Source organism: Mus musculus, chromosome 12 (genome assembly GCF_000001635.26).
Source record: "Mus musculus strain C57BL/6J chromosome 12, GRCm38.p6 C57BL/6J".
NCBI lineage: Eukaryota > Metazoa > Chordata > Mammalia > Rodentia > Muridae > Mus > Mus musculus.
Genome location: NC_000078.6, coordinates 100,395,623 through 100,410,579, shown reverse-complemented (window position 1 = coordinate 100,410,579; position 14,957 = coordinate 100,395,623). Strand labels below are relative to the sequence as shown.

At 46.5% G+C, this 14,957-nt stretch overlaps 1 protein-coding gene across 17 annotated transcripts in view; it reads left to right on the top strand.

Moving 5' to 3' along the window:
- The window catches only part of Ttc7b (tetratricopeptide repeat domain 7B), a 220,068-nt gene that overhangs the window by 110,258 nt on the left and 94,853 nt on the right, over positions 1-14,957 (top strand). For all 17 annotated transcript variants that reach the window (NM_001374711.1, NM_001033213.1, XM_006515326.3 and 14 more), the window contains 2 exons: positions 3,517-3,580; positions 7,086-7,223. In NM_001374711.1, the coding sequence (NP_001361640.1) occupies positions 3,517-3,580; positions 7,086-7,223 (202 nt within the window). The remainder of the gene's footprint in view (positions 1-3,516; positions 3,581-7,085; positions 7,224-14,957) is intronic.

The window sequence follows — 14,957 nt, the reverse complement described above, 5'->3', positions numbered from 1 at the left end:
CATTAACAGTTATTGTGCTGTGTTCAGAACAAAGTCTACAGTAAGGTTCTTGGTGCCTGGAACTTTGTGTTTGTTTGTGTTTGATTTTGAGTTAACTTTGGTCACTGCACTCAGAAACATTTTACTGTTGCCAGATTTTCTTTGACCCTAAATTCAGTTTTATGGGTCTATGAGGTTACACCCCACAGCCTAAAAAGCTGTAGTTTAGGTGTCTCACATTCTTCTGGCTCCAGCGAACCAAAATGACCATTCAGAGTGGTGGCCAAGATGGGCTGCCCTAAAAAGCAAGCTCCCCAAAAGCTCTGCCCTCACTGCACCCCAATGTGAAGGGGAGGCCATGCTGCTTCTCTGCCTAGTCACTTGACATTTAAAAGAAAATAAGGCTGACTATCCTATCGAGAGAGGGGAATGGTGGCCTGTTGTCGGCCTCTGCCCTGCTGGGACTTTTGGGAAGATGTCTGCTTTGGCATACTTAGTTTTAGGGTAAGCTTAACTGCTGGGGTACTAAGTGGGCGAAAAGCAAGCAGTGACTTTCAGTGAGGTGAGCACGAGTGTATGACAGCATGCTGCTCCAAAATCATGATATATCATGAAAATATATATTTATGTGTGTTTCAGCTAAGTATAGTTTTTCTTTCATCCTTTTAAGACATTCTTGATGGTTTGGATACTGGAATGCATATTAGACTAGAAAATTAGCACAAATAAAGCAGCAGATTAAAATCCACCATCATGCCCGCAAGTGGCTAAGTGAGAAGGTATTGAATGAGCATCCTTGAATACAGGTCTTGGGGTGAACTCCCTGGTAGACAAAGGAGAAAGAGGCCATCTCTGTTGGGTGATGCTTTGGGTCTGGAACTCCTAGTGGGTTGTACAGAGGTTTTGGAAAGACAAGGAACATCACAGAGTCAGGGTAAGTTCTTCTGGCAGAACTCTTTGGTCTCGACACATTCCCCTTAAAGTCATTGTGCAGAGAGGCCTGCCCCCTCCCCAGGGATGCAAGAACCCTGTTTCCTTCCTAGGGATGTGAGATCACAAGCCACATGGGACTTATCTGATCCCTGCATTGAGGAACACTTAACAGACCCGCACTGACCTGATGAAGTCCCTTTTTCTTCGTCATAAGGAGTTGCTGATCCATATGAATTGACAAAAGGGGGAGAACTGGGGTGGGGGTGGGGTCCCTGTAAGCCTCAGACTGAACCAGCTGCCCCCTCGTCAAGCTGCTCTCAATTACTAATTGAAATCCCCTTCCTTCTCTGGGGCCCTCAGCTGGATCATGGAATTGAACCAGCTTCCTTTGGGTTGTTAGCTCAGTGCCACTCCTGTAGCCACACAGAGTCACCATGACTTCTCAGGGACTACTGCTTTTATACAGCCACTTCCACCCCAGTGACAAGAAAGCTAAGATGCAGTTGGATAGGTTGACTTGTTTTCTTGTACTTGTTTGTTTGTTTTTGCTTGTTCTAACAAGTATATATGGGGGGGGGGGTGGAGAAAAAAAAGCGTACCTGCAGCCCTAGAAAAAAAGGAACTGTCAGTGCTTGGAGGGCCTCCCTTCCTCGAGTCCTACAGTTGCGAGATACACGGATGTGAGCTGGCGACATGGCTGGGCTAAGCCTGCAGACCTCCTACAATCAGCTTGTCCCTGTGCCCACTTGGAAGCGGGTCTAATGGTCTGATGGCTCCCTTTGTCCTTTACCCTATCCTTCATACAACGCCCAGTACATCTAGCCCTCCATCTTTTTACTCGCCAGAACTGAGGCCAGGGCACAACAGAGTCTCCCCCTAAAGCACTTGGGCCACGGAGAAAAAAATGTCACAAGAGGAAGGCCCCGACGGTTTTGACTACCCCACCCTCAGCCCCCTGAGCTCTACCTTGTATGAGCAAAGAAGAGAGGAGTGACCAGAAATGGCTCTCAGAAGGCTCAACTGTTGTGAGGGAACATTCCAGCATGGTTTGCAGACCTGTTTCTCTGCGTCTTCCACCTTTTGAACCCAGCCCTAGAGCTTCACAGAGCCCGTCCATCTGTCATACAGGGAGGGCCCAGGAAGTGGAATTAGATGTAGTTAATGCGCTGCTTGTTAGCAACTCTGGTAAAAATAACACAACCTAGCATTTAAGAAGGCTGGATGGCTCAAACGGAATTTGGAGATTATCCGTGGACCGAATTGGCTGGTGTTAAGTCATAATTAGCACGGCTAGGGCTCTCTCTTTTCAATTAGTCTGAACAATACAGGACTAGCTGGCCATTAGAAAAATGATTCAGGCTGCTCGTTTATTTACAAGGTCCCAATTGCGTGTGAGCATGTCCAGGATGTCAGGGGATAATCACAAGTGTTCTGTTTTCTGAAAACCCAGAATACCATAAGCTGACTCTCCACAGAAGTTTCGGCTCCAGGCCCAGAATCCCACTGCCCATTCCAAGGCCAGCCTTGCTGAAGCCCTAGAAACCCCCACAGGCCGCGTTCTGCAGGAGACCGGGCACTGTCCTTCCTGTATTACTTCCAGTATTCTCTGCTGCAGCAGAAAGAGAACAAGGACTTATAATTATCTGGAAAATGTGAAATTTTACCTTTTTAAATAATTGTGAAAAAAATTTTTTTTAAATTTGAGGAGAGGAAATCTCAATTAAATGATTGCTATGTTGTTCCTAGGAAGGTATAAATTCAGTCCGTATTTAGTCATCTTCAAAATAAGCAGTGGTTTGTTTTGGTTTTAGCCAAGTTTATTTTTATTTATTATAAACTCCTTTTCAATTCTCAGGGAAAAAGTTGTTTGGCCCAGAATTTTCCTTGAGAGTCTAGAGCTCTAGAAGGGGGTGGGGTGGTCTTAACTGAGCTTACAGAACCAAGGCCAAGGCTATAGAGGGTGAGGACTGGGGTGCGTTGTGTTCTTATTGTTTCCCAATCCTCAGCAGCAGTGAGTTTAAGAGCTTTTTCTTTTTATCTAAGAGTTTAGAGTTCAGCCAAATACCATGACATAGATTAACAACACAGCTCGTGCGAGCTGCCCCAGAATGAGAGCGTGTTTAAGTTAAGGCAGCTCTCCAATCCCTTCAGTATTAGGAAGCTTGTGCAGGCCCTGCAGCTGCTCCCAACCTCCCCTCTCATCAGAATGACAAAGCAATATGCAATAGTTAGCGGGAGGCAGGTAAGCCGAGCAAGGGAGCCAGTACCTTCGAGAAGGATGCCCTATTATGTCTGCTGTCGTTCTGTATTGATTTCACTTTCTGCCTCTGTAATAGTACATATGTTATATGGGCTTTTAACTTGAGTTTTTATTGTTTTATCTCACCCATCTGCTTGCCATTAAAATGTGTAGCTGAGATGTATTAATTCCACAGATTGCCATAGAAATGAGCAAGCTAATTCAAGTGCCCAGATCACACAGTGTTTTTCCTGGACTCTGTATACAAATGGAGATGCTTTTGGCATTGTGCTTTGCTTGTCGCGGTGTAGCTCTTGTTATTTATTTATTATTGCCATATACCAAAGTTGGTTTTCTCTGTGCAGCATTTTTTGTCCTCAAGAAAATACTGAAGAGGCGTTGCTGTTACTGCTCATTAGTGAATCTATGGTAAGTGGAATGTGATCTTCATTGCCTTTTCCCCAGCCCCAAGCATCCCCTTCTTCTTGTGGCTAGTCCCTCATTATGATGATTTGTGGTCCAGAGAAAAATTTCCAGAAGGAATGCCTACGAGGAGGGAAAAGCAGCAGTGGTTTAAAAAGAAAGATGTCTCTGAATCCCCAGACGGCTAGCATGTTCCTTGGTCACCTTGAGTTCTACAACAGTAGAAAGGGCTCTTGGTTTATCCTCCATCTGCCAAGTGTGATTAGGTATCAGCGCTCCCACGAATAAGGAAACTACAGTGAAAACAGTCCCCCGAGGAAGTTTGTCCAGGTCGAGCACACTATGTGGGGTGTGAAGACAGCACCGAGGTGGGTCCCTTGTGAGCGCATCCACTTCTACTGTCCAGGCAGGAGCTGGGTGGAGCTTTCTAGTGTTCTCACGCTGCCCTCTCCACCTCCTCCTAATCACAACCCTACAGAATCTCAGCCTGTGGGGATGCCCTCTGCCACCTAGGTCTGCTTTTGTCAGGGCTGTGCTGGCCAGACCATCAGGATCCTTTCATATTCACTCTCAGGGTTTGGCCGGCACATTTGACCTATGGTCTAAACTACACACTCGCTCGCTCGGTGACTCGTGGGCTTCTATTCTGTTTAGCACGAGGGAACCCAGGCTTGGCTTGCAGCCTTGGGGACACTGCCGTGACATAGTTAGAACTACTGCAGGCCAGTGGTGTGTGCCTAGCACTTGAGCAGAAGCACGGGCTGCTAGAGGCCCCAGGGGTTTCCTGTTTGATTCCCTCTTCCTGTGGATGAAGACTTGAGGCCAGAGTAAGCAAGGGTATACCTATATACCTAGTGTGTCGGTTCGCTGGCCCTGTGCGAAAATTGTGTGGCTCCCTCCTCAGAGATTTCAGCCCACCCGGCAGAGCAGAAAGGAGAAATAATCTTCAGGAAAGGAAAAGTCACCCTCACCGTGGTGCCGCATCGGAGGCAAGAAATATGCTGAGGTGACTGTGGGTTGAGAGGCAGGAGAGGACCGCTGGGAAGAGGTGGCCAGCACAGGCTAGGGCTTCAGCGTGTGTGACCTTCTTGCCTCAGGTTAAAGCCTGGGGTTCTCTTGTTCTGCATACTGGCCCAACGGTGTTTACAGGGGCAGACTGCTTAAGTTACCACTGCTTTCTACTGGGCCACTGCTGACGCCATTGGGCTCACTTCCTGTCTGGGAAGCAGGTTGTCCTGGGTTCATCTTTCCTTGACCATCAGCTTGTAAGTTGGGCTGGTGTCATTTATATTCTCTGCTCTGCCTTGGCAGGGTCGGAGGAGGCACATGGGGGATAATACTGGCAGTGGCCCAGTGACCGTTTTTTCTTTTTTCCAAGTGAGCAAGACTTACCTGCTGTGTCACTGGTTTGTGGGGGCAGCTCTTGCTGGCCTCCCCACTGTACTGGATGCTTTATAACCTGGCCTTTAATTTCTTCCATACAGATGTGATTGGTCATGGTATTCAATCCCTTTGGTGGACTACTGAATAATTGTGAGATCAGATGCTCCAAATTGAAATTTGAAAAACACGACCACATGTCTACAGCACTTGCTTCTAGTGTGGTATAGATATTGTAGAGTGGTATCTTCAGCTAACCTACTCCTTCACAGAGTGATAGACACAATGATATCAGTGTTGAAACCCTTTGAGGCAGGCAGGTTGGCCTCCATGATATTCAGTTTCTAGAACCATCTCTTCAGAGATCATGAAATCCTCTGATGTCACAGCCTCCAGACTAAAACACTGACTGTAAACCTCTTCTACATGAAGTTGCCCTAGGGGCTTTTCCCTCTCAGTGTCCTTTGGAACTTTGATTTTTTTTTATTGGGGGGGGGGGGGACAGATAATTCATGTGCTCAATTTCAAAACCAAAATAGGAGCTGCCTTGTTCCTTGGATGTCTGGGGAAATGATACTCTTTCTTAGTTCTGACTTTAACTTAGCATCAATTTCTCTACCATCTCTCCACCTACAAGGAGTCGTTTGAAAGTGCACCGCTTCTCACTGTATAGCAAATTACTTTTCTCCTGGAGGCAGAGGTTGTTAGCAGTGTGTCTGCTTAACCTCATCTAAGTCAGGACTCTGGGTATCTAGAGGTTCTAGGTTATAGCTTTCCTATGCTGTCTGGAAAGAAGACACATTAGAAATAACTTGAAAACCTCTCCTACATAGTGTCTGTGCAGTTCGTTTTGATTCCTTCCAGGCATTGGTCTGAGTAGTGAAGATTTATAGCAAATGAATAAGCAGAGACCATTTACAGCAGGCCCTCCTTCCTTCAGAGCGTCTTTTGCTGGCTCAAAAGGAGCTGTGTAAAGAAAACTTAGAATGAACTCTTAAAGCAGGCTTGTCTTCCTAAGAGATGACTCACTTTGTAGGAAGTGGCCTGTTCTATAGAGTTTCATTTGGCTTTGACATTTAAGAGCCAGGAGTTTTCAAGTGAGTAGGTTCTGATGGGTGGCGGGAACTAAATGCCTTGGACACACACAGAGATAAGTCATTTTGCCTCATTAGCAAGAGGGAAGGTGTGTGCATGGCCTTTCTGAATGCCAAGCAGGAAGACAAACATCAGCCTGGGGGACTGCTGACCCCAGAACCTCGGCACCACTCTCAAATGGAATATTGAGCATGCCTTGTTGCTCCTCAGACAGGCGTGAGTGGAGGCTAGTCATTAGCAGAGCTTGGGGTGGGAGAAGCAGGCAGAAAGCTCTTCAGTGATTTAATGCTGCTTATTAGGGGGAGAGAGAGAAAATGAGATAGCTATCAAGACTCCAGTTTGTGTGGTGTATCTGGAGGAACCTATGGAGAAATTAAGTTTTAGAAGCGGTGAAAACGTGTTGGTGTGAGGAGCGTTTTGGATAGATGGTCTGGGAAAGCTTGGTTGTTCTGATGGATCTCTGTACTAAGCGGCAGACACATGAAATTGGCCAGTGTTCTCTTGAGTCCTCTGTGACAAAGTGAAAATTGCTCACTTCTTGTCTTGTAAATCTGTTCTGTGCTTCAAATCCATTCTGCGCTTCCATTTAGAAGATTGAATTAGTCTTTGAGGTCTGTTCCCATGGAGATGTCATGCAGGGATCTGAGTGTCAGTGATTGGGGAAAGTTTGATCACCTCTCCCAGTGATCACCTCTAACAGTATTGGAGGATGGGAGGGGCCAGGCTGGGGATGCTCTTTCCCTCCTCAGCATAGAGGAGAAGCCAGATCACAGAAACCCATTGGGGTGGGGCGGGGGCTCACATGAAGAATCCTGTGTATGTGCAGCCCCGCTGAGAAGCCTACACCTGGCCTCCAGGGTCGAGTCAAACAGTAGTGTCTGTCTGTGGTGCTCTGTGGATTTGGGATGTATGACTTGAGGTGACAGGTCTGTTACTTCTTGTGAAACAGGAGCGCCTAGGTGGCCCCTATGCCACATGACAATGGTGGAATGTAGGCTAGCTAACCATCTGCTTCTCTTTTCTATGTCACCTTCAGGCCAACAGAGATGCTGTGCTGAGCAGAATTCCGGAACACAAGAGTGACCGCCTCATCAGTCTGCAAAGCGCGTCTGTGGTCTATGATCTACTGACCATTGCCCTTGGAAGACGAGGCCAGTATGAGATGCTGTCAGAGGTACAGCTGCTAAGGCTGGCTGCTTTTCAGGTTGGGGGATGTGGGGATGAAGAGGTAGAAGGCAAGATGATTTGAGGAGGGACCTGGTCCTTTGTCCCCTTCTGCCAGGGGCATATGTCTTTGGATCAGTTATTGATCTTTGCTCTCCTGTGTGACTGGGCTAAGCAGTTAGTTTGTGACGGCAAGCTTCTTTCTCTCAGCAGACCATACCCTCCAGGCGGTGTGTGGGAGGAGGACAGCAGTTCCCAAAGTAGTCTCTCTCCCAGATAGCCTCCATTGTAACCAAAGCTTCTCCGACATTGCTTTCTTCAGGAAACAGTTTCGTTTAGACTATGACTGTAACTCCTGACAACATGCAGTTTGGGTCACAGCTACCTTGAGGTTGGCTGGTAGAAACCACTGCATGTCAGAAAGGCACTGTCTTTGCTCAGAGTGCTGTGCCTGCTCAGAAGTGGACTGGTAGATTCCAGAGCTTGGGAAGAGGCCATGATGTTCTTACCCTCTCTACTAGGAAGCACTCAGGACAGACATGTGATGTGTTGGTTTCATGTGGGGTTAGTTTATCCGAGTCAGGGTTATACATTATTAAGCTCCTGCCCAGAATACCAAATGCCATGTTAGTAAGGCTAAGTAAGTAAGGCCAACTTATCTTTCCTGGAGCAAAATAGAGAGAGAGAAAGAAACAACCTATTTTGTTAAAATAAACTTTTCTGTGTTATTTATCTTTCTCGTTCTAAATTTATACCCATTGCAGCAGCCTCTGGGCATGCGGACAGGGAGTGAAATACAGTAACAGATTGGCTGAAATCAGATCAGAGCTCGACTCACCCTCCAGCCTGGGCCGCCTCACCACATTAGGCAGGAACCCCGAGGAACAGATGAGCCTGCGTGGCTTAGTTCTGTTTTTAGTCTTTGGTTTGGTGACTATACAGGGCAATGGCTATGCAGCCGTCTGAAAAGCCAAATCCCCCACAATGCAGTGAAATAATGACGTGTGTCCAGGTGCCCACACATACGTAGCCTGCCCTGCTGGCACCTAGATCCAGCCTAGGCATGGGCCTGGCTGTTGTTAATCAGCCATCCAGTCCCCTCTGTGGGCCCTTACTTTACTGGGCCTATACATCCCTTGGAGACTTCTAGACTTGGTCTCATCTCCATGTTTTGCCTTAGATATATACATCAATTAATAGAATTATACATTTTTTTCAGTATATATGTGTATTGTCACCTGTTTGGTACCAAGGGCTGTGTGTTTTGGGAATATAGCTATGAGAGAGGTATGTCCTCTTCACAGTGCAAGCTCCAGTCTAGAGATAATCAGCCAACAATGTGTACACATGGCTGACCTGGGAAGATCCACCATAGCCCACATCCTGTGAGAAAGGCTTTGGACACATGGCCTCAGCCTTTCCTACCTCTTCCAGGTAGCTGGGACTTCCTTCACAAATGTGACAGATGTACTGTGTCCAATCTTCCAATGGACACAGTATGATGCCATAGCAGAATGATGCAGGCCCCCTGGTACTTCAGGGGACCCAGCCCAGCACTCTGAGGATGGAGCCAGAACACCCTCTGCCGAGCAAGAGCCTTCCCTCCACCTTAGATAACACCTCGAAGTGGCCTGCTTACATGTTTCTTCCTTTATTGAGGGTTTTCTTGAATCTATCTGGCTTGTTTGGCTATTCTCATTTACCATTCTATATTTTCAAGATTTTTACTTAAAACAAGAACAGAACATTTTTGAGTTGAGGTAAAGTTTACATATCAAAATTAGTAGTATGAAGTATATAATTCAGTATTATTTGGTACATCTTTAACACTGTATGGCTGTATAGTCAGCTCTATAGCACCATAATGAGGATTCTAGCCTAGGCTACCCAGTGAAGCAAAGGGCTATTGGTCCCACAGTCTGAAGGTTCACAGTCCGTATGATATGGCCTATGTGGAGAGACCCGCTGTGTGGCTTTGTCACCCACTAGCCAACATCTGTGAGAGCCTTTGAGAATAAGTAAGAGGTTGCATGTCAAACCAGGAGCAGAAAGAATGGGAGAGGCCCCGATTGCTTCTTTTATTGCAAACCCCTTCTGATAACTCACAAGATAGGTGAGAACTACATCATGGCCCCAATACCTTGAGGCCCGCAGCCTCACAGTAACCACCTCTACCCAAGGTGCCAGCCTAGACACTAAGCCTTTCACTGCGCTGGACCCTTATGGACACCAAAGTCACAGCAGCAGCTATCACCTTTGATTCCTAAACATTTTCACCCGAAAAGGAAAGCCAGGTCTGGAGAGACGGCTCAGCATGCCTGCTGTCCTTGCAGAGGACCAGAATTCCCTTCCCAGCACCTACATTGGTGGCTCACCGCTGTTTTAAAGGTTGCACACATACGTTGTTTCAACATTTCACTCTGTCCTATGGATGAGTCGTAGTCCATGACGTTTGGAGGCTTTGGCGCTAAGTCCTTGGTAGGTTCTGCCTTCTGTTGACTAATGTGAATAGTGCTGCTACGTGGGACAGATCTGCCCCTAATTTCACTAAACCATTTCCACTCCCCTGTTTAGAAACCCTGGGCGCCCCCTCGCCCTCTGTTGTTTTCCTGTCTTCCTACATGAACTTCACTTCACTGTTTCTCTTTTTGTCAGAAGCAACAGCTCTGCGTGCTCCTTGACGAATCAAACAGTACATATAAATAAAGAAAATAATAGTCACCCAGAGTCCAGAAACTCTGAGCCAGCTATCCTCTGGTGTCTTAAAGACTATCTTTAGTCTATCTGTACGAAGAATGGCCCATGACAATGAGATGGTGTGTGTGTGTGTGTGTGTGTGTGTGTGTGTGTGTGTGTGTGTGCGTGTGCCTACCTGGCTGCCTGGCTGCATCTGTGTGTGTGTATGCACTGGGATCGTATCATCCATATTTGATGGTGCATAAGTTCCTATCCTCTTCCACATTGCCATTTTGCCCATCCTATCTTTCACCCTGAAACTCAGGCCACCAGTTCAGCATGCCCTGTGCACATTCTCAGCAGTCAGAGAGAGGACTTTGGGTTGAGCTCTGGACCTGTCACTTCACAGTTCTGTCATTCTCAGCAATCATTAACCTACGACACTATTTCTTTTCTGTAAAATGAGATAAATGCTTATGTATGTCTCAGACAGAGGTGTGAGTGTGTGTGTGTGTGTGTGTGTGTGTGTGGTGTAGCTATGTGTGCAGTGCTTGCATATGAGTATACAGGTACACCCTCATGCAGATGCCAAAACAGGACATCAGGTGTCTTCTGCTGTGCTCGTTATTGCCTTAAGAAGGGTCCCTCAGTGAACACAAATATCACGGTTTCAGCTAGACTGGCTGGACATTAAGATCTTGGGTTTCTCCTTTCTCCACCATACAATGTTAAGGTTACAGGTACACACAGCCATGCCTGGCTTTTTACATGTGTTCTGGGCATTCAAACCTTGATCCTCCTTGCAAAGCAAGTGCCGCTACCCAGTGAGCCATTTCCTTGGACAGCTGTGAGTCCCATGAATGAAGGCCAGTGTGCAGAGCTCAGTAAACGGCAGCTGAATGCTTAGGTGTTGCTGATTCTCACACTGCATGCAGGAACTGCCAGGGCAGGTCAGTGACAACGTGTATGCATGAGATGCAAGAGAAACGGCTTGCCTACCTATAAAGCTCACATAGAAACATAAAGATGATGAAATTGGAGAAGACAGCAGAGCAAAGCTATGTGTTCCTGACTAGAACAGGCCTGTTGTAGGTGAGGGCTTTGCTGTGCTGGTTAGAGGTAACGGGACACTGGCATCTGGGTGGGACCATCAAGGCCTGATGGGAATTGAATACAGTAGCCTCCTCCTTACTGGCAGTTGTGCCCTGCAGTTTCAGTTTTCTGTGGTCAACCTTAGTCTAAACTATTAAATGGAAAAATTTTAAAATAAACAATCCAGAGGTTCGGCTGCTTGCCATTCTGAGCAGCTGTATGAAATCTTGCCCCATCCTGCTCTGAAAGGAGAAGGCAAAGAGGCCAAGGGCGCCTCGTCCCACTGCCTGCTTGTTAGTTAGTAGCCTTCTCATTTACCAGGTTGACTGTTGGGTACATCAGGTATGTTCAGTACTCACTCACACACTTCATGACAAGGCAGGAGGGTGTAGAGAAGGAAAGAGCTATGCAGGGTTTTCTGTTGGCCCTCTCATGGATCCAGCTGCATCCTGACTGATCTCTGACCTGGCCATGCGTGCTTCAGAAGCACAGTGTCATCTTCCTAGGTGTGGGCGGGGCCTTCTGTGCCCAGAGAGCACTGTCGCACTGGGATTTTGGATAGAAAGAAGTTCTGTCCTTGAGCCTTCCCCCCTCTTGTCTCCAACCAGCCTCCTGTCCACAGAGCAGGTTTCCTGTTCTTTGGCTCCTCTCATTGGCAAATCTCAGCCCACAGGCACCAGGAAAAGGAAAGGAAGTGGCCCTGCTGTGTGTGCCAGCACGTCCTCTCTCCTGTCACTGGCCCCCGTAGGTAGCAGGTGTGTTATGAAGGCATGGTAGAGACCCAGCCTTTGAAAATTCAATAGCAGGGCAGGGGACATTGTTCTCTCTGTGCCCCATTCTTTCCCAGTGTTTATTCAAGATGGAGGGCCACTCTCTGAGCTCAGCGTTAGCTTGCCTTGGCATGTGCCCACATCAACATTTCTTTTCTCCAGGGCCCTGTTTACCCTACTCGTGGGCATGAAGAATGAAGCAGCAGAAAGAAACCTGAGATTTCCCATGCATGGCCTTTCTCTGACAAATGATATGAGCATAGTGTTTCCCATCACTCCGATGCTATGAGTTTTCGTGGTTTTTTAAGAACTAATTGTGAGCCCTGCTGAAAAGTTTGTGTAGGAAGGAACACTTCTTTCTTCCCCTTCAATTTAAACAGCAGCCCTCGTTGGCATGACAACCCCTCTATTAAAAGTAAGGCCAGGAGCCCTGCTTCCTCTGTTTTTCAGAATGAACCCAAGCTGCTAAGGAGGCTTGTTTCTCGAGTCTGACTATTAGCAATTCCATTTGGAAAGAATATTATAGGGTCCTTTTAGAGATGGTGTGTGCTCCCCCTACATAAACATGGCAGCTTTAACAACAGAAGGGGTATTTTTATCTTTCCATTGGACTCATATTCATTTGTTTATGGTAAATCTGTAGAGCTGTGGGTAGTGTGGCTAATGATTGTACCCAAGGGACATTTGTACCTCCCAAACTAAGCACTTCCGTTATAAGGAGGCACTGTGAGAATGCTGCTCACCTCTGACCCTGCTTAGGGGTCATCATCAGAGATGGTTCCCTTTCCTGAGCATCTTACCTCGCCCTCGGTGCCCCAGTGAGGCAGTGACATGTGAGGGTGCCGGAACCGAGGCTGCTGAGCCGTGCGTGCATGCGTCCCGGCCTTCACCCTGGGAGAACAATGAGTGTGTCTTCCCCAGACCGTTGCCAGGGTTGTGAGCATCATTAATTATATATTAAGAAGCTTTCGGAGAGATGGATCTTGCTTGGGGCAGAGCTGCTAGGTAGATCTCAGTTCTGGTCCAGCATTTTAAACCAGCCTGGTAGAATCATTAATGCTATTTTTGCATGTCGGCCTACCCCAAAGAATCTCGGCCCCTGGTGCAGCCGCTGGGTTCTCTGTCTCCACATCACAGAAGCCTTCTTTGTGGAGCACTCCTTTCCTCTCTTCAGAGAGAATACTTACACTCCTGGGAGGAGCAGAAGCAGTCGAAACCCTCATGTGGGACAGCTCAGGGAAACACTTTTCCAGGTGCTCACTGCCTCATGTCTTATTTACATTTTTTTCTTTAACAAATTAGTATGCTGCCTTGATCTTTGAAAAATACAGTTTATAAATATTTAATGACCTTCACACTGTTGTACAACTGTCATCATTATTCCAAACTTTCCACTACCTCAAATAAAACTGTACGTAGTTAGTAATAATTCCTATCCCCACTCCTACACACACACATACACACACATACACACACACACACACACACACACACACACACACACACACACACACATACACTCTGCCCTGGCAACTCCAATCTTTCTTCATGTGAATTTGCCTAATTCAGGGACCAGTATAAAACAAGTCATGTGGCACGTGCCTGACTGAGCTAATGTTTTCAAGATTCAACCTTGTTATGATCGTATGTCTGATAGCATGTTATCAGGACTACATCTCCTTTTTGTTCCCCTGTACATACCTGTCACATTGTGTTTATCCACTCATTTATGGATGGATAAGTGAGCTGTCCTCACCCTTTGGCTATGGTGAGTCTGCCATGAGCACTGACCACAGCCTAACCAACAGATGATGTAATCCGTACCCCTTTAGGCCTGGCTTGTTCACTTAGCTAGTCTTTGTAAGTCAGCCTTGCTGTAATGGTGTCTCTGTGTGAGAGCAGAACTCCAGCATTCCTGAGTTTCTCTTCTTGGTTCTCTAGAGCTGTTAAGTCATATGGAAATTCTTGATGAACTTTTTGAGGAACTGCTAATTGTTTCTCACAGTGACCTTCCCATTTCACACTCTCTCCAGTTCTCCTTTGCTCCACAGCAGCTATTGCTCTGATTACAGCCTCCATGGTAGGTACTGAGTGGTATTTCACTGTGGGTTTGACTTGCATTTTCCTAATGCACAGAGCATCTTTCTACATCCTTTGGTAATTGGTATGTCTTCTTTGGAAAGATGATTATTCAAGCCCTGTGCCCATTTTTTAATTGTTATAGTTTTTATTTAAATACATAATAAACTCTTCTCAGATATATAGTTCACGGGCATTTCTCTATTCTATGTTTTCTCTTTACTTTCTTAATTATGCCCTTTAATGTAAAAAAGTTTTGATTCTAACTAAACCTAGGATATTTTCTTCTGTTGCTTATTCCCTTGGCGTCTTTCTGAGAAGCCACTGATTCAATGACAAATTCAAAAGCATGGCAGTGTACCCCCAAGTCTTCTCCTAATTGGACTTTGGGTTTGGCTCCTCTACTTGAAGCTAATGAGCCTCTCTGGGTGAACTATGTATATACGTGGTATATGTCTTAGTTTGTTTTTCTGTTGCTGTGATAAAATACACTGCAAAAGCAGCTCACGGGAGATGGGTTTCAGCCCACCGTCTGTATAGTCCATCATAGTGGCGATGTCACAGAGGCCAGGGAGGTGGCTCAGAAGTTAAAATGCTTGCCAAGTAAACATAAGAATCAGAATTCAGATCCCCAGAAATCCACATAAATGCCAGGTGGGAATGGCAGCCCACCTATAATTTCAGCCTTGGAAGGTAAAGATGAAATTCCCAGAGTAAGCTGGCTAGCAAGACTAGCTATATTGGTGAGTCCTTGCATTGATGATTCCCAACCTCAGGCCTCCATATGTGTGCACACCCACATACATTCACCTATACATATACTAACCACATACACACACACACACTCACACACATACACATGCGCGCGCACATGCATGCACACTGGAAAAGTTGAAAAACCAAAACAGATTAATGTTGCCTCGTGACTGGCATCTGGAGTTTATAATATATTCAACTGGTTCCCAGAGGCTAGATTAGCCCCTCTCTTCCAGCTCTGCCAATAGCAGCACACACAGCTTCTTGCATGAGCTTAGCCAAGCTTCAGTCCACACCTGTAGCTTTCCATGGCAGATGTCCTATGGCCCTGGCATCTCCAGTATTCTCAGGTCTCCAGTGCAGTTTAGGAT